This window comes from Stylophora pistillata, chromosome 2, assembly GCF_964205215.1.
Source record: "Stylophora pistillata chromosome 2, jaStyPist1.2, whole genome shotgun sequence".
NCBI classification, from domain to species: Eukaryota; Metazoa; Cnidaria; class Anthozoa; order Scleractinia; family Pocilloporidae; genus Stylophora; species Stylophora pistillata.
The window spans coordinates 5,258,781-5,277,476 of NC_142520.1; the positions used below are offsets into that span (position 1 = coordinate 5,258,781).

The 18,696-nt window shown below is 38.4% G+C and overlaps 1 protein-coding gene and 1 pseudogene across 1 annotated transcript; both read left to right on the plus strand.

Annotated features, from left to right (window-relative positions):
* The first annotated feature begins 272 nt into the window (after window positions 1-272).
* On the plus strand, window positions 273-17,452 carry LOC111346084 (uncharacterized). Its single transcript, XM_088751025.1, has 18 exons — window positions 273-351; window positions 611-966; window positions 1,688-1,852; window positions 2,031-2,141; window positions 2,426-2,551; window positions 2,659-2,755; window positions 3,070-3,288; window positions 3,747-4,123; window positions 4,433-4,600; window positions 11,853-11,963; window positions 12,286-12,402; window positions 12,707-12,797; window positions 13,118-13,492; window positions 13,796-13,918; window positions 14,621-14,743; window positions 15,256-15,378; window positions 16,193-16,327; window positions 16,778-17,452. The coding sequence occupies exons 1-18, from the start codon at window positions 273-275 to the stop codon at window positions 17,131-17,133; spliced, it is 3,252 nt and encodes a 1,083-aa protein (XP_088607151.1). The 3' UTR covers window positions 17,134-17,452.
* Window positions 8,072-9,573, plus strand: LOC148736802 (uncharacterized; annotated as a pseudogene).
* Window positions 17,453-18,696: the final 1,244 nt, after the last annotated feature.

The window sequence follows — 18,696 nt, forward strand, 5'->3', positions numbered from 1 at the left end:
CACTTCTCTACTTGTTAAAAAAGTACCAACACTGCCACTGATGGATCAAAATGAAATGGCAAAGGCTGTCGATAGTTTCCCCCTCACCCCCTCCCCTCCTATTTCCCCCTCCTTAACTACGATCAACGTATTAAATTTGATTCTTTAGTATTCCGTGATTAAACTTTCCCTCACGAAATGGACAAGTCATTGCAGTCAAAGATGATTGACATAAGGATCTTTATGAGAGTATATACTTTCCAGCGGGAAATACACCTCTCATTCTCAGCAAGATGTTGCGCGAGCGCCAAAATTCAGGCGATTTGCACTTTGCTTTCTTCGTTCTTATCTTAATTGCTCCAGCAAGTAAAGGTATGTTGATATGTTTTTCCTTTATAAAGCCACAGTATAGCTAACATTGAATTACTGACGTTGAATGACTTGTTTATGGCGATAAAAACGTGGGTTAAATGGAGACCAAAGAGAAAGAAAAATGGGGGAGGGGCGTAAGGAGAAGGAATAGAACAATCAACTGGATCAAAAAATAGGGTGTACCTTCTAATTCTCGTACAACTGCAATGAGCAAGGTGTATATTTTCAAAGCTTTTGTATTTGATTTATTTCGTAACAGCTCTCGGTTTCAAGGCCGGAAAGGAGAACATCACCACCGCCATACCAGGTCTGTTTGCTTGTAAGAAGATCTCATTCCAGTATCTTTTCTCTGGTGGACAGCAGGTAAAGGTCTTTGCCTCCGTTGGCCACACAGAGAAGAGCCAAAATCCTAGAAATGGAGCTGCAGTCTGGGTTGAAGATGTTACGAAGAGTGGATTTACAGCCTGTGTGGTGGAGTTTGGAGACAGCTCGAACGGTACTAAAGAAGTGGACTGGATTGCTGTTCAGACAGCACCTTACGGATCCCAAATAGGCACCAAATCGCTTAGTTCTTGGACAACTGGTACGGAATGTGAGAGGATCGATTTCAAACAGGTTAGATGTGTGCTAATTAGCACCTCATAGGCGCTGATGATTAAACAGGGTATGCCATTAAATGATGAAGATTGAATGCAAAAGTCTGTGCTAGGAAAAGGGATCCGACCTTACCAACGCGTGCTTTCGAAAACAAAGACACTTAACCTTTTATTAAACCCCCAGAATAACACGTTTCACAATCTTTTTAAACACGCTAAAGTTGCACCTAATCCTTCGACATTTATTATCAATGATATGGGCTTTTCTTCTGCTTGATCTCGGTTTTTTTTTTTTTTTTTTTTTTATCTTATAGTCTCACAGTACCCTCTTTAGTTCATAATTTATAATTCATAATTTGAAGGTGTAGTCTGATCGTCCGGGTGAGTGTAGTCCTGAGATGAACTGTTGTCGGTGATACTGACTGACGTTTCGACAAACTGTGTGGAAGTCATCATCAGACTTCCACACAGGTTAACGAAACGTCAGTCACTACCACCGACAACAGTCCTTCTCAGGACTACACTCATCCGGACGATCAGACTACACCTTCACATGTTACCCCCGGGCTCAAGCCATATACTGAATTCATAATTTGTTACCATTATTAATAGTACCAATGGTAGGGTTGTTTCCAATAAACGTTTATATGTGGTTCATTGTATTTCCCTCACTCCTTAATTAAGGGTATCGGCATAGTCTCAAAATGGATTGGATAAAAACTTGTCTACTTATGTTTCAGCGTTTTCTATCTCCTCCAACTATTTTCGTGACTGCCAATCACGGTGTTATTAACAGAACTCAGGATGCCATGGCCTTGTGGGTCGAGGACTTGAAAGTAAACAGCTTTAAGATTTGCTTGAGGGAAGCCAAGATTTTCGATGGTCCACACAAGAACCTAAAAGTAGTAAGTGACCGCGAGTTTTAAAAGGTGCTGTCCACTGAAAATGTATTGAAATTTATTGGAAGAGATGAGAAACACTTAGTTGAGCTTAATTCTGAAAAAAAAATTATCATCGAGAGAAAAACGCTTAAATATTCTATGTTTGTCAGAGTAATTATGGAAGCTTTTATTTGATCGATAGAATTGGATAGCTTTCAACAACATCAGCGTCAACAACTTTACCTTCATCAACAGTTTGTTATTTTCCAGCACAAACTCGCCATCTCCGCAGCATAATTACGCCTTTTGTCAAGTAAGTAATATAATTTGTAATTGTATCTTTTGTTCCTTCTTTTATCGTTTCACTTTTTTTTAAGTTTTGTCTCCTTTTGACCTGCAATCGGCTTAAAGTTTAGTACCCTCGATTTCTCTTCTCCCATTCTGTTTTCCTCTTTTATATTTCTCATATACTTAGCCCCCCCCCCCCTCCTCCCACCAGGACAGTGTGGCCTTAGAGCAGTTCTACTGCTGTTCACACTTCACTCTAACTCTTGAGGAACTACTCGTCATTTACTTATTCTTCTTTCTTTAATTCAGACCATAAACTTTACAGAGCCCTTCTACGCTCCACCGGTTGTTTTGGTGACTGCAAAGCGAAGCACTAAAATGAAAAATTCTCTTCAATCCGGCTCCCAATGCAATGCTGTCACTACCTGGGTGGAGGTTAGTAATGTGTTCTAATATTGGTTTAGCTCCTCGATGAAAAAAATGGGACTATTAGCTATGTTACTATATTGAAATGATTTCTTCTTATTTTTGTTTTTATTTAGCACACATCTAAAACTGAAGCTCAGATTTGTGTCAAAACATTTAACAGCGACTCCAACAATAAGGATGTCATTACCGTGGATTACATGGTGACTGGTGGTGAGCAAAGAAATTCATGACTATTTTTCTGTCAATTTGAGAAAGGTTAAGTTTTCATTGTTCCTGCAAAGTGACATACTTAAACAACTTTGTAGTTCGTCAGTCAAAATGTAACTTCGCAGAGCGTGGTTGTAATTTTTAACTTAGGGCTTTGTCATCCTATTTTTGGATGCAACTTTTGGATGTCTTTTCTAAATTAACCAGCTTTTATAAGCATTTGAAAAGTGAGATAGGAGTAGCAAATAAATTATCTACGGTGGCAAACTTGTTACCTTGCCGGCATCTTCTTTCACGTTTCCACGTTTTTCTCGCAGACTTGGACCCTTGTATTGACGTCGTTTGCCATTATCACTGTCTGTGCAAAGCATTTGGGCCTTATGATGCTAGATGCGTTTCTGTAGAGAGCTGTCCATCATACCAAGAACCTCTCTGCTCATCAAACGGCTCAACATACGATAACGAGTGTCTGTTTCGGCAGGAAATGTGTGTTCTTCAACTTAACTACACTGTACAGCACCCTGGTAGCTGTGAAGGTTAGTTACATTTGAATAAAATCTTTGCCTTCAACGGTTTCTTTTATCGGTAAATCCGTTTCTAGACACCTGAAGAGATGACGGTGATAGTGTCAATGAAAATGTCAATGTCAGTGGTACTGGCAGCATCGGTGTTCCACGTAGATCTTACTGCTGGTAGTAATGGGGGTCATTTCGACTGGTGTGTGGGTGTCGGAAATGGTGGCTGTCAGAAGTCAGTGCGGTAGAAGCAGTGTTAGAGCCGGGAGAAGTGACATAGTCCTCGTCTTCATACTGCTATCCAATGTAGGGTAATTTTGAGAAATAACCACGTTATTTTGTGGTTTCAATCATCTTATTGTTGTTGGTTGTTTGGTAATGACGCCTTGGCTGGTATAAATGGTTTAGAGTTCCATTACAAATTTAAAGTAGAAGACAGAAAATTATTCGTAGCCAAATGGTTCTGATTTTTTTTCTAGGATTTCCTTTTCAGCGCGGTCGTCGCCACATGCCGCACATCCCATCGCTTGGATATTCTCATTGCGAAGTCATTCGCCTCAGGCCATTTGTGTTCTATCCTGACAAGGCCCTCGAAGTTCAGATCACAGTCAATCATATTGACACCAGTGACAAGTCCTTCGTACACGATGCCGCTGTGTCCTGGGTTGAAAATGTCAATTACGATAGATTCACGGCATGTGTGATGGCGGCCGGTTACAACGAAAGACACTCAAATGCTAATGTGACAGTTGATTGGATAGCTTACCAAGGGGCACCAGTGGATGGAGTTGCTGACGAAGTGCGGTTATCACAATGGTGGACTGGAACGACTTGTAAATCTGTCAGTTTTCCCTTGGTTAGTAGACCAAGCTGTGTTATTACAAATGTTTTGAAAAGGAAAAAAAAAGTTTCTTTTCAAATTGGAGCCGTGTTCGCAGTACCGACCTAGCATTATCATTCATAAAATAAATATCATTAAAGAGTTGCTTTTATACAGAGATTAAAATGTTGACTATAAAAGACTGTATATTGGAAGTTTTTGAACGTGATTAGTTTTCAGTTTCAGGTCTGTGTATTCTGCTTTTCGAGATTTCAGATTGAATAAAGGAGATGAACTTGTGTAACTTGAGTGTTTTAGAAGCTAATATGCACTACCTTTTAATAGGGAAAGTTTTCTGTGATGCCATCAGTATTTGTAACGGCTGCTCATCATCACGCTGGACTGAAACGTGACGCTGCAAGTGTTTGGATTGAAGATGTCACGCAGTCCTCATTCAAAGTCTGCTTAAGGGAACTTCAGAATTATGCAGGATCTCACGAAGATGTTCACGTTGTAAGTACACATTCCAGTTACTTGCAGTCATTATCTCCAAAGAGGTGCACCACTTTTTTTTTTTCTTTTATGTGTGCGTTTGTGTGTTTTGTTTTTGTTTTGGTTTGTTTGTTTTACTTTTGCGTTCTTTATTTTTCTTTGTAAATTGTGGAGTAGTATCAAAAGGGGGTTTCTGACACATTTTGAAAATTGCCTTGATTTTCAGGTAAAATTTAAACTTTGTCCTGAAAACAACTCAATCTAAAAATGTGTCAAAACAACCATCTTTTCAAGTTAATTTTGAAAAAAATACTTCATCTTTAATCTCATTTTAAAAAGTATAACGATGAATTTAGGGCAAAATGATCGACGCATTGTTTTCAAAATTGCCTTCAAAATCAAAGCAAGTCTTTAAAATCAAATTGACGAATTGAGAGATTGCATTGAATTTCAAGAGAAAAGTGCGTTAGAATCACCGGGAAAAACTAATGAGGACAATATCTCAGAAATAATCCCAGAAACTCATGGAGGCTTATGAAGCATTTGGAACATTTTACAAATCATCGAAATCCTTCAGGAGGTAACTCAGTTTTAGATGGAACAATCTGAAGCTCTTCTCTGACGAACCCTCGCTTTTGTCCGTCTTTTAGATAGTGGAGAACAGGCTCTCTTTCATCCACAAATACTTTTCGATATTGAAGACCTTCAGAGACCATATTGGAACTGTTGCTCGTCTTTGACTACCTTCTAACTCACCAGCAGCATAGAGATATCTCACGTTTTTTGAAGAGTCGAGTCTCTTTTCTTTAAAGCCAACAGGTCTTGAATAAGAAGTTGAACTCTTTGCGTCAACCGCCTTTTCTTTGATTGCGTCAATTAGTTTCTTTCCAGTCAATCTTGTCTCCTCACTATTCAATGCTGAAACAACTTCTGGAAGCCTTTTCACCCATTCTGTTGATCTGTTTTTGTCTTCGAAGTTTATCTCTTGGCCGGATTGGAAAGTAAAAAGACGCTCACTCAAAGTTCGATTAAATCGCCCAACTATCCCTTGATCTCTATGAACGTTTACATTTCTTCTTCTTATTCTCACATCATGCTTTGCCATCTCTTTAGTCGTTTCACCCATAAATTCACGTCCAGGATCAACCTGAGGAACGCCATCTCAACGGTAATCTCTTGTAGTTTTTCTAGAAAGCCTTGAGACCTCAGAAGAATCTTTTGAGGTGAGAGGTTCAGCAGCCTTGAATCTGCTCGCAACATCGACCACTGCATATTTATAGACCTTTCTTCCTGTAGGAAGTCTGTCATGAGGAAGGAAAATAAGATCAGATTGATGAACTGCGTTTGGAGATTCAACGTGAAAAATTGGTCGAGGGATATGCTTTGGGGCAAGCAAATAAATCTGCCAGATGGCCTGCTTCATCAGCCAAAGCCTTGCAACATTTTCAGGAACTCCAGCTTCCTTTATCAACTTCTTCACTGCATCTAATCCCTTCCAAAATCCTTTCGGGCTATAGTAAACTCTTGAAAGTTTTTATTCCATTTTCTATTGCGATCTCAAAAAACGACTTGCTGCCAATCCCAAAGCCAAAGCCATTCTTCCGACGTAGATTTTTCACCTTCTTTGGGTTGTGTGCTCGGCTTGTAGAAGGTAGAAAAATGTGGCTCTTCTACATCAAGCTCTTCATTATGTGCCTTGTTGTAAGGCTTTAAAGCATAATCTGTATCAACAAAATTTTGTTTTCCCTATTTTTTGATTCGATCGTTTTCTGCAATCCAATCGCGGAGCTTTGTTAGACTGTCAGTGTCTATGAAAAGAAGCTTGGCACAATCTCCACATTTCTCTTTGATGTAGTTATAATGGAAGTCATACATCAAAGTCTTGTTGATATCAAGAGGAGCCATTCCACAGTAAACTGGCTTGTCAAGCCTTATTGATGTTCTCCCCATATGGATTGCAATGAGATTTTCGTCAAATAGTATGCGGTGCTCAAAGTTTGGTTTTGCTGAAAGCTTGTTTGCTTTCTTTCGATTGTTGACTAACCTCGCATCAACTCGATTCCTGATGTTTTCCATTGTTTGTCCAAAGACAGAGTTATTCATCAACTTGAAGAAATCCTTTTCAAATTCGTTCTTTGCACTCGCGCGCAGGTTTGTGTTGAGCTCGATATAGCTTTTCAGCCAGGGTTCTTCTTCAAGTTTGATTCCTCTGTGAATATTTTTCAACCTTAAACCCTACGCAAGATTTGAGATTCTTGAGCTCGATATAACTTTTCAGCCAGGATTCTTCTCCAAATTTGATTCCTCTGTGAATATTTTTCAACCATAAACCCAACGCAAGGTTTGAGATTCTTGTGATGAATGATATATCTCTCCTTATCATTCATATTTGGCACAAGTTTCTCGACTTGGGCTCTTCCCGCGCTTTGCGCATTGTTGATCATAACCCTCTCTGGAGCAAGAGGATAGTCGTTGTGAAGCTCATGAAGCTCTTTTGGATATTTATGATGAACCTCAAGAATGCACGGAATGTTTCTCCACTTTTTAATCTCTGCTTGTCTCATCCATTTGAAACATAAGACAGGAAGAGGCTTGCACATTGCGCATTCATAACGATTGTTCGCATCTAGATAAGTCAGATATTTTGATGGCTTTTCTCTGTCAAACTTTTCTCCCATGTATTTGTTGTTTGCCCTTGCGTAGCGATTTGAGATCATAGAGATTCCTTCACGAATTCCTTTCACAAACATCACAAGCATGTCTGGATCACTCAGTAGCTCAACCTCAACGTTTTTCACATTCAATGCTGCAACCTAAGCCAATCCAGGAGCAGTGTAATACCAAGCAGGGCCGAGACTGTAATTCTCAAGACAGACGTTTCTGAACTCCTCAAACACAAGATCATGATAATCACCCAAGGTCCAAGACCGAACTTCGGCCACGTTCTTCACTTTGAACTTATTCCAGATATTCTTTGAGGGCTCATAATCTTCATGATATATATCACAGTCATTCAGCTTTGAATAAAAACTCTCTTTTTGGTGGAATCTCTGTTTCTCTGAACTTTTCAACGCTGCTCATGTAATCATATGGATACACACCCTTTCTTGAGACCAACAAGATTTTGTCCTTGAAAACCTCTCTAGTCTTCAGCTTCCAAATGATCGCAATTGACAAGGTAGTTGTTAAATGATGGTAACCTTTTGTCAAACTTTGACTCCTTCGTTTTTCAATCCATCTCCAAGAGCTTTACCAAGGCTTTTCAATGAATAATTTCTCTCAGAAATGTTCTTTACAGATGAATTGTCCTGAGCATCAAGTGAAGAGATTTCTCCAGAGCGACCCAGGTTCTGCCATGAGTTGTAAAGAGAACAGCTCACTAGCCTAATATGTTCACTTCCATTCACGATATGTTCTTTGAAGAGAACTGTGAAATCATTTGAATCTGAAATAATTGTCAACACAACCATTTTGATTATAAAAACAAATAAAATGTCGGCTTGGTTAAGAACAGATGAAGCGAAAAGAATTGTTGCGAAAAAAAGAACAAAAGCCTTGAATGATTTCAAAGCACAATATCCGAACGCAGACCTGAGCAAGTTGAATGTGCAAGTAACATTCTTCAGCGAAAAACAGGGAAAAGCTGAAGTTTACTTGAATTGCTCCAATGGTGTTCAAACGAGCGTCTCAGGATCAATCAGAAAAGACTGGGAGGATGAAATGAAGCGTGCACTTGGAATAGCAGAGCTTCCCATCCAGGTTACTCTGAATTCTTTTGCAATTAAGGAGGTTCCAGCAGTTCCAATTCAGAAGAGTGCAATAAGTAGCTTGAATGAAGAGACTAACATATTTATTACCCAAACCAATATTTCAAAGCAAAGTTGAGAGAAATATTCACAAGAATGAAAATTCAACACAGCTCAGGCGCAGAATCAAAGAGATGGCTTGCGGGGCCGAATATGAGCTACTGGTTTCAACAACTCAACTTTGCAGTGTGGTGCGCTATTTCAGGCTGTGGAATCTCTCGTGAACTGCTTGACATGGTTCCAGACCAGATCAAGTCGTTTCTGCGGTTTCAAATTTATATCGCAGTCAGAAGGATTCTTTTAGAGATGGATGGAATACAGAGTGAATCGGCTCTCCCAGGCGACCCAACGCTCAGTCAGACAAATAATAACAGCGACAAGTTATCGTTCAAAAGATTGTTTTCAGAATTTGGAGTTTCTCCAAGCACAGACTTCCGCGTCACAGAAGAAGACTGTCATGGTCTCGGATCTCTTTTCATTTACGTCACTAATACTGGACCTATGGCAACTGCCATCCCATATCCGGGTGATAACAAGTTCAGAGATGAAGGTGGAAAAGCCATAAAAGGCAATTTGATTTATTTCATAAGGAATGACAACATTAAAGTTCAAAAACAGCTCGACTTTTTCATGACAGATAAGTCAGAAGGCCTGACGCAAGCCGGGCTGGGGAGACTAATTCAGTCGGTTGAGGCATTTGTTTATTTAATTCTCGGTTCACAAGTAAATGGCAGATCATCCATCTTTTGTTAATCAGGAAGCGCAAACGAGCCTCAGCGTGAGTTTATTGCTTTAGTTGAGGATGCGATCAGAATGACAGACATCTCGAAGAGCGTACAGAGATTTTAGCTTCCGATTGATGAGGCGAAAGTCAGACTTGATCTTGCAATCTCACCAAGTAATTGGCTTATGCCCTCAAATATTCTTCTGAACACACAGAGCGCAGTCGGGTATAATAACAAGCTGAGGAAGGCAAGTTTCCACATGAAATTTGGAGTCAATAAATCAGTTAATTTGGATATGAAATCAGTCGGAGTTAAGCATATGAACGGGGGCTTATCAAAAATGAAGAGACCTACTTCTCACCTATCAAATCAAAAGACCGCGAGCGAAGCTCAGACGACAGATCCAAATGAAACTCTTGTGAATACGAAAGCGTCGAGTGACAGCGAGACAAGTAATGATTAAATTAAAGACGGATTGATCTCAGTCCAACTGGTCTCAGCCCTCCTGATTCATCGCCTTTTGTTTTGAAGTCGCTCAACCATAAATATTGCAACACCCACTATTAGAGTCCAGGCATTTTCTCTAAGAAAGTTGATCACTGAGCCAACAACTCTAAAACCGAAGCTGACTATTGCACCAACGAGACCTGGTGAAATTCCAGCGATATTTTTTCCAAGAGTCTTAAGCCCGTTCCCCACCCCTAAGGCCTATTTTAGTGTGCTCACAGTCACTCCAATCGTTGTTCCAACTGCCAAAACAACAGCTGAGACTTTAAAACCATACTCCTTGAAGATGTTTATCAATCTCACACGGAGTGATAATCTTTCTTCAAGTCTCTCTCTTTCATTCTCAAGGGCATCAATGCGCTCTTGATTTTCAGTTATTCTTTCTCTTGCTTGTTCTCGTATGGTGGGGTTCTCATTTTCATCACCAGAAATCTCTTGATCATCTCAAATGGACTGTTCCTTATCTTCAATTTCTTTATCCTTCTGAGCAATCAAAACTTCTCGCTGTGGACCAAGTGAAGTTTTAATTTGTTTTGGGAGACTAGGATTCAACCTCTGCCTATTTGGGCCCCTTTCTTCAGTAGACAAAGGATCTACTCTCTTGCCTTGACCAAACATCTTCACCTACCACCTTCCTTTCTTACTGTAAGAAACCTCAAGTTCTGAAGCTTTTGCCTCCGGAAAAATACTAGTAAGTGATTCCAATGCATTCTCATTTAAAGTTCAAACTTGCGAACCAAAAATATCACCTTCAATGAAAGATGTCTCAGCCATTTTTGAACACTATTCTTGCCCCCTTTTCATTGTCGTCATTGGAATTTCTTCGACTGAGGGTCCCGGAGTTGAATTCTCATCTGGTTGAAAAGGTGTTATTGCATCTCCATCATCTTCATCGTCGTCTTCATCATCATGAGTATGCTCTACTAGAGGATCAGTATCTCCAAAATCTGTAATTTTTAAAATATCTATTATGTTACGTGCACGAATGACCAACAGATGTCTGCTAATAAAACATCTATAGAAAACAGACATCCCAGTACGATATAAGGCACGCTAAAAAAAAATGTAACAACAAGCAGTTACCCATTTTAACTATTATTTAATTATTTTTACACTGCTCAATTTACTTAGGTTAAGATTAAGTTAAGTAGTTCGTAAAGCAGGCTTACAATCCTTTCTGCCGTAGAAGTATTCATCGTCTTGATCAACTTCGAATTCCAACTTTCGCCGACTGAAGACCACAACGCTTGGCTTTCTTGATTCATGGTATTCTTTCCGCGTACACAAAATTCTCCCGCAGGACTTCATAGTGAACTGTGTATTCTTTATCTTCTTTCCTTCTCGGCTATCGTCTTTTTCTTCTCTTCCTTCTCTCCGGATATGGAAAGGTCATAGCGTCGTCACATCATAGCTTGCACAAGTTCAGCCAGCCGGCCACGAGGGCAAGCCCTCGGGCAAATGTTTTTTTGCACTTCTCACAAGCCAGCTTTTATACATATACTTTAGGTATCTATAATGTTCTTTTACTATTTACAGCGCATTAAAAGTATTTTTGGAAACTGCTGGGTCACATGAAAGAAGTTTCTGGAATATTACAAACTAAAGGCAATTCTAGAAAGGTCTGGGATTACGTGACAGATTTAGTGAAAATAATTCGGTCCTCGTTACAAGTATTGGTTCAAACGCATTTTGAAATTGTCTTGAAAATCAATGCAATCTCAAAATTCGTCAATTTTGCTTTGATTTTGAAGGAAACAAATGATGCGTCAATCATTTTGCCTTGAGATCATCGTTGTGCTTTTTTTTTTAAGTAAGATTAAAAATTAAAGTAATTTTTTCCGTTGCTCACCATAGAGTCTCCTGTAGCTCAGCGGTTAAAGCATCCGACTAGATCACGGAGGGTCGTGGGTTCAAATCCTATCTGGAAACTCGATTTTTTAAAAATTGTTTATTTCATCTTTACATTTTTCAAAATTGCCTTTAAAACATGATTATTTTGACACATTTTTAGACTGCCCTTTTTTTAAGGCTATTTTTGAGTTTATACTTAGAAATAAGGCAATTTTCAAAATGCGTCAGAAACCCCCTTTGAATACTACTTGTGGTTAATTTGCCATTCTCTTTTTATCAAGTGGTCTTTTTTTTCAGAAACAAGGCTAAAGGTTGGTGAGCTACACTTGGACAGATTAACACAAAATTAAGTAATAACAAATGATTTTTAATTTCATGTTTTAGAAATGGTTGGCATTCTCATCTCTGCACAAACCTCTCTTCTCTGAACACAAGTCGGTTTATTTTGCTAATTCTCAGTCGCCACCTGCTGATCACAACCGCGCTTATTGCAAGGTACAGCTGAGCTAAAAAAGTTTGTCCAATACCAATGCATTTTTTTCCCATAAAAATATCCTTTTCGTTCTCGCCGTCAAAAGCATGTTCCAGAACGGGTGGTGTTACTGTCTTTAATTGTGAATTGAACCGTAAAGAAAAACATGGTTCTTTAGTAGGTCAGAGTAAAACTGCCACATGGAGTCTTCATTTGAAAATCAGAAGAAAACAAACAAACTAACAGACCTACAAAGAAGCAAAGCATAACGAGCAGGATTTAAGTTGTCCCTCCTTCGCAAAGTTAAGTTAATTTTGAACTGGATTCGATCTGCTCTTTACATAGGATGTCTCCTTTAATCAGAAGTTCAACAGCACCCCGAATGTGTTTGTTTCTGCAAATCATTCAACCAGTGGTGGAAATCTGCAACCGATACATAATGGGATAACAGCTTGGGTTGAGGTAGGGTCGATTACTCATCATCTAAAGTGTCAATTTTTTCCCGTTTTCCCCTTTCTTTTTGCCACGGAAAATCTGCTATCTAACTTTGAAGCAACACTTTAGTTTCAGCAGATGTTATTGGTATTTTTCTTTTCAATTTTCTGTTTATTACATTCTTTGCCATTTGTTTCGTTTGCTAGCGCTACGATATGTAATGGAAATTTCCCTCTCATTGTACTGCATTTCATCCCTTTTCAAGTAATATTGAATTGAAATTAACTCTTTTATTTTTGATGTTTTTATTTTTCTTTCATTTTTTGTTTAGTTCATCAATGAGACAGGATTCAGAGTTTGTCTAAAAGAGTTGTACGAGATAAAGTATGACCCACTTTCAGTGTCATACACTGTTTTGTCAGGTGAGAATATGTTTGGACCTGAAAGTGCAGAGGGATGTTTATCACAACAGAGGTTATTTCATCTGAAACATATTATTTTAAAAAGTACCTTTGGTTTTAGCTGACCACCTAAAGTATCTCTGGATTCCATTGGTTTTCCTTTGCTTTGCCTTTTTGTTCTTGTTTTGGTTTTGCTTTGTTTTCTGCTTTGCCCTGTCCTTAGCCATAGAGAAATCGTACTACCGGTTATGAGCAAACCAACGTATAATTACAGCATATACGGTATAGATCCATACGCGTGTTGACTTTGATGCGGACGCGTATTGTGCACTTTCATACAGATATATGCCAATCAGGGTGGAGTTATTTCGACGGCTACTGCTACCTCACAAGCCGCGCATGCACACCATGGCTTACCGCTGAGTCTAACTGCTCTGCAATGGGCTCCCAGTTGGTGACTGTGCACAACCAAGAAGAAAATGTTTACGTTCAGCATCGACATAACGGTGAAAGATCTTGGATTGGACTCAATGATCGGAGCGTGGAAGGATCATTTGTTTGGACAAATAAAGAAGTGAGCAAATTTAGATTCTGGGCTCCGCAACAGCCAAATGACTGGAACAACCAAGACTGCGTGCACACTCTTGGTGCAAAGCATGGGTACGCTTGGAATGACGTACCATGCAAAAGTTGCTTCAATTTTACGTGCTTTACAGGTAATGAGTTTATTGTCTTGCAAGTAGTTATTGTTTTTGAATAACACCTTGAGTAGTTATTGAAACTGAGGTAACCTTGATAAATGGAAACATGCTATTTCTTTTTCAATCCAGACTTTTTTCTTTACTTGATGAGTACTTCTAGTTATTGGACGTTCCTAAAGATCTCAGTCGCCAAGCTTCTAAATTTTTTCCTTGCTGTGCTAAGATAATCCCTCCCAACAACAAATACAGATCTCTTCATCATTTCTTTTTCATATGGTATGGGCATAGACTTAAATTGTTATATGTTGATTTTGGCAGACTTTGACGAATGCTCTACGCACACTGACAACTGCGCAGACAACGCAGATTGTACGAATACCGTGGGGTCGTACACCTGTACCTGTAGAGCTGGGTATTCTGGTGATGGAAGAACATGCAATGGTATGACCAACTTTAAACTCTTGAAAGTAGAGAAAGTGTACCATTTAGCCCCTCTTATTTCTTATTGACATGATTGTACCGTTCTATCTCAGCTAAGAGAACCGTCTTCAACTTCTTAACAAATCTAAGCGATCCTTATAAAAGTTTAAGATATTGACGAGTGTTTGTGAAACTCGTACAGCTTGTGACATTCACGCTGTTCGTAATAATAACCCGGTGCCTTATATGTTGATATGTTTGGTTGCCTCTTCTTTGGTTGTTTTGAATGCCACTCTTTATTCGTTTCTCAGTTGTTGTCCTGAGATTAACCGTTAGCTTTGAAAATTACAGAATAAGGAAGAATAAGGATTATTTAGGGTTCACAATTAACTGAGAGTAGGTAATATTTTTACCTGCAATGGGAGCAAGGAAATAGAAGGATTGATTACAGGTAGACTTATGTTACTTATAGTGATAGTAATTATTCATGCTTTGCTTTTCAAAGAATTATCAATGAGAGTATAAGTTTAGAATTAATTAAAGATTAACCGTTAACTTTGATAATTACAGAATAAGGATTATTTAGGATTCACAATTAACTAAGAGTAGTTATTATTTTTTCCTGCGATGGGAGCAAGGAAAAAGAAGAATTAATTACAGGTAGACTTATGTTAGACTGCTTCATTGAATTTTAACTAGCATTTATTAAAACCTACGTCGCAGATATAGACGAATGTTCCACAAACTCCCATAGCTGTGACGCCAGCGCTATTTGCAGTAATAGTCAAGGATCCCATAGCTGCGCATGTAAATCTGGGTATTCGGGGAATGGAAAAACTTGCGTTGGTAAGTAGGCTATTGACGCAAACGATAGTGAAATAAGCAGCACTTTTTAAGTTGTTCAACAAAAGACTGAAATGACATGCTCAGTTGTTTCTTGGATGCTTAAAACGTTTTATTTTTGTTATGTTATTCAGTGCTAATTCAATAAAAATATGAATTAACATCCTTAAGTTGGTAAACCTATGCATTTGAAACTCGAAGTGATTACAATGTCAAACTACAAGGCTGTGATGATTATGGTAGTGATGAAAGTTTTGAAAATAGTGATAATAATAATCTATGCTTTGCTTTTCAAAAAATTATCAATGAGAGTATAAGTTTAGAATTAATTCGAGATTAACCGTTAACTTTTACAATTGCAGAATAAGGATTATTTAGGGTTCAAAATTAACTAAGAGTAGGTAATATTTCTACCTGCAATGGGAGCAAGGAAAAAGAAGGATTGATTACAGGTAGACTTATGTTAGAGTGCTTCATTGAATTTTAACTAGCATTTATTAAAATTTTTGTCACAGATATAGACGAATGTTCCACAAACTCCCACAGCTGTGACGCCAGCGCTATTTGCCGTAATAGTCAAGGATCGCATAGCTGCGCATGTAAAGCTGGGTATTCGGGGAATGGAAAAACTTGCGTTGGTAAGTAGTCCATTGACGCAAACGATAGTGAAATAAGCAGCACTTCTTAAGTTGTGCAGCAAAAGACTGAAATGACATGCTCAGTTTTTTCTTGGATGCTTAAAACGTTTTATTTTTGTTATGTTATTCAGTGCTAATTCAATACAAGTATGGATTAACATCCTTAAGTTGGTATTAGATTTACCAATTACCCTTTTTCAGACAAGAGGTTCTCGATCAGATGAAGACCGAGGTTAGAGGCTTTAACTTTCCTCTAAAATTTACAAAACTCCTGAGGCTATGGCCACCAAACAAGAAAATAATCGTTTATATTCTCTTGCCCCCAGATTGATCGCAGTTCCAATAAATTTTAATTAAAAAGTCTATATACAAAAACTGCGGTTTTGCATACGATTTGTACATTTCTTGCATCGTATCACGCAACGAATCACGTGACTTGAGATCAGAATCTCGCTCTTTTCGCGCTTCTTTTTTTTTTCCTTTTTTTTTGTCTGGACTAAGGTCTGAAAAATCTCTAAAAGGCGTTTTAGCTGATATATGACAGCAGTATCATAAAACTTCAACTTCGTCCTCAGTAAATTTTTCTTCGGTGCCTGAGTGAACGTTATTCAATAGGTTGAATCGTTAATTGAAATAAATAGTTTTCTGACTTATGGAGGATAACAAGTAATGAACGAAAACTTTTTTTGAAATTTGAATTTGTGTTTGCAAATACATGTAGGATGCTGTCCCCCCTTGTTTTTTTGTTTTTTTGTTTTGTTTTTTTTTTTTTCGCTTACTTCATTCATAATCTCGGTGGTCTTAATGTCCGCAGACATTGATGAATGTACCAGCGGTGTTCATGGCTGCCACCGTTTTGGGTCATGTATCAATAGTGCAGGGTCTTACAGCTGTTCATGTAACAGGTTTTACACAGGAGATGGAAAAACGTGCAGGCATTCCGTGTCAGGTAAAGAGTGTCTTTTGGGAGACGATAAACCAACAACTATTTCGACTCACAGCCACACGATCACTAGCTACCTGTTAGACATACAGGACGACATACTGCTGTGTCCCTCACGTAGTAAAGAGGAAAAATCAAGAAACCTTTTCGAATAACTATGCATACCATTAAGTTGACAACTACTGTATCCTCCATATACATAAACTGTAATGGATGGAGGTGCTTCCATCTCTCCCCATTCTCATGTTCCTTCTTCACGGGCAGGGGCTCAACTAGAATTATTTCAACCTCTGCACGCAATAAATGAAGCTATGATGTAAATAATAAAAGACTAGGGATTTTAGTCACAAAAAGTTAAGAGAGAGAATTTTTAAAGCCTGTTTAATTCAAATGTGTGTCCCACCTAGCAGACTGAACTTTGCGTTTTTAAATTTCTACCTTTCTTTTGTTCCTTAGAATGTCAAAACTACCAAAGTCTGAGTGGCAGGGACAGACATGTATCTTACGGAAATACTAATACGTATTGTGACAGTGGACTCTCTGGCTGGTTTCGTTTTGAAGGTTCTGCAGGTTCAAGAATGGCCACATCCTGTCAGTCTAAGAACCGTTGCAACACTCATGCACCTGGATATTTGACTGGTGGACATCCCTCAGTGGCTGATGGTCAGGTCAGGAGACGAGTCTGTTTTCATTGGGATAATAGCTGCTGCAATTGGTCAAAATCCATCACAGTGAGAAATTGTGGTGCTTACTACGTATACTACATAACTGGAACACCTACATGTTCTCTTCGTTACTGCGGCACATATTAATTTTCTGCAGTGCTCAGGAATCAAAATCACTATGTCGCAGTTCAAAATTAGTAGACATTCAAAACAATTTAGAAATTGATTGCTGAATATAACTACGTGCAATTTAAAAACTAATTTTCATATAGATACACAAGGGTATTGTTCTAAGTTGATTTTTATCGCAAAAGGAGGAGGTAGAAGGAGCCTAGATCCGTTTAAACAAAAATTCGCAATCTCCTTTAGAAATGAAGATATAATCAAAGTGCCTCATGGTTTCATAAAACGAGTCAAGAATTTTTGTAGATAAATAAATGAATAAAGCTGAGAGTTTCTAAAGAAACTGTTTGGGGCTGCGTCGGTGGGGGTAACGAAATAATTTGAATATATCAACAAAGTTGAAATGGTAAATTGGCCACCGTTACGATTAGAAAAGCTGTTATAATCGTAACGGTGGCCAATTTACCATTTCAACTTTGTTGATAAATAAATGGATGAGTAAGGGAAAAATTAATGAAATATTGAGGAGACTAAATGATAAAAGTTTGCTTTTATTTTCAAATAAATCAAACTAAAAAAGATAGAGATTTTTGCCAATGAATCTCCACGAAAAAAAAAATTTGCTACGTTCGAATTCAAAATTTGGGTGAGAAATTAAAGTAAAACAAATCGAGCGTGCTTCGAGGAAACGTCTGAAGAAAATTTTCTCTCCCGGTAATTAAATCCTAACCAGTTCTAATGGATGCTCATTGGCGAGCTACTATTAGCATAAAAAAAAGAAAAAGTCTAGCTTACCTTCTGAGATACCTTAAGTAGTTCCCTTAATCTTAAGACTCACTTTTTGGATGCAGTTTTGGATTATTAGACCTTCTAACCTTAGCTATATCCAGTACTCATTTTCGACAAAAAGGATACTTCTCATCATGATTACTTGAACTGTCATTTTATTATACTTTGGATCGAATACAAAGCTATCAGAGCCTTATAATTTAGATATACCAACAAAGTTGAAATGGTAAATTGGCCACCGTAACGATTACAAAAGCTGACGTTTCGAGCGTTAGCCCTTCGTCGGAGCGAATGACAAAGGGCTAACACCCGAAACGTCAGCTTTTGTAATCGTTACGGTGGCCAATTTACATTTCAACTTTGTTGATATATCCAAATTATTTCGTTACTTTCACCGACGCAGCCCCAAACAGTTTCCTTCGAAACTATCAGCCTTTATCAGAGCGTTAGCTCCTGCGGGTTATCCATCTCTTCTGAGGTGTACCAAGCTTTCTAAACGAATGTTCACTTCATTTAAGATATACACAGATCTAGACGGTGGAAAAAGACTACGATATCGACTCAGATCTTAGAGACTCCAACACCACTTTCAATGCTATTGCGAGGCTGGACATGAATATTCCTTGGCACCCCAGATTCAGTCACTTGCGAGACTCGCTTAATGCTCGTTCCCTCAACTACAATTGGGGTGACGCCATTGATCCTTTTTTGAAGCGAGATCTAATCTACAAAGATAAGGTTAAATCAAAACGATCAGAAGAATTTTAAAATTGATCGTGCTTTGAATTGGATCGATAC

What these genes read in the sequence shown, in the direction of transcription:
- LOC111346084 (XM_088751025.1), top strand. Translation starts at nt 273, where the DNA reads ATGTTGCGCGAGCGCCAAAATTCAGGCGATTTGCACTTTGCTTTCTTC. An exon ending in AGAGGATCGATTTCAAACAG is followed by an intron (nt 967 to 1,687) that starts GTTAGATGTGTG and finishes CTTATGTTTCAG; the next exon opens with CGTTTTCTATCTCCTCCAAC. An exon ending in CTCACGAAGATGTTCACGTT is followed by an intron (nt 4,601 to 11,852) that starts GTAAGTACACAT and finishes TTCATGTTTTAG; the next exon opens with AAATGGTTGGCATTCTCATC.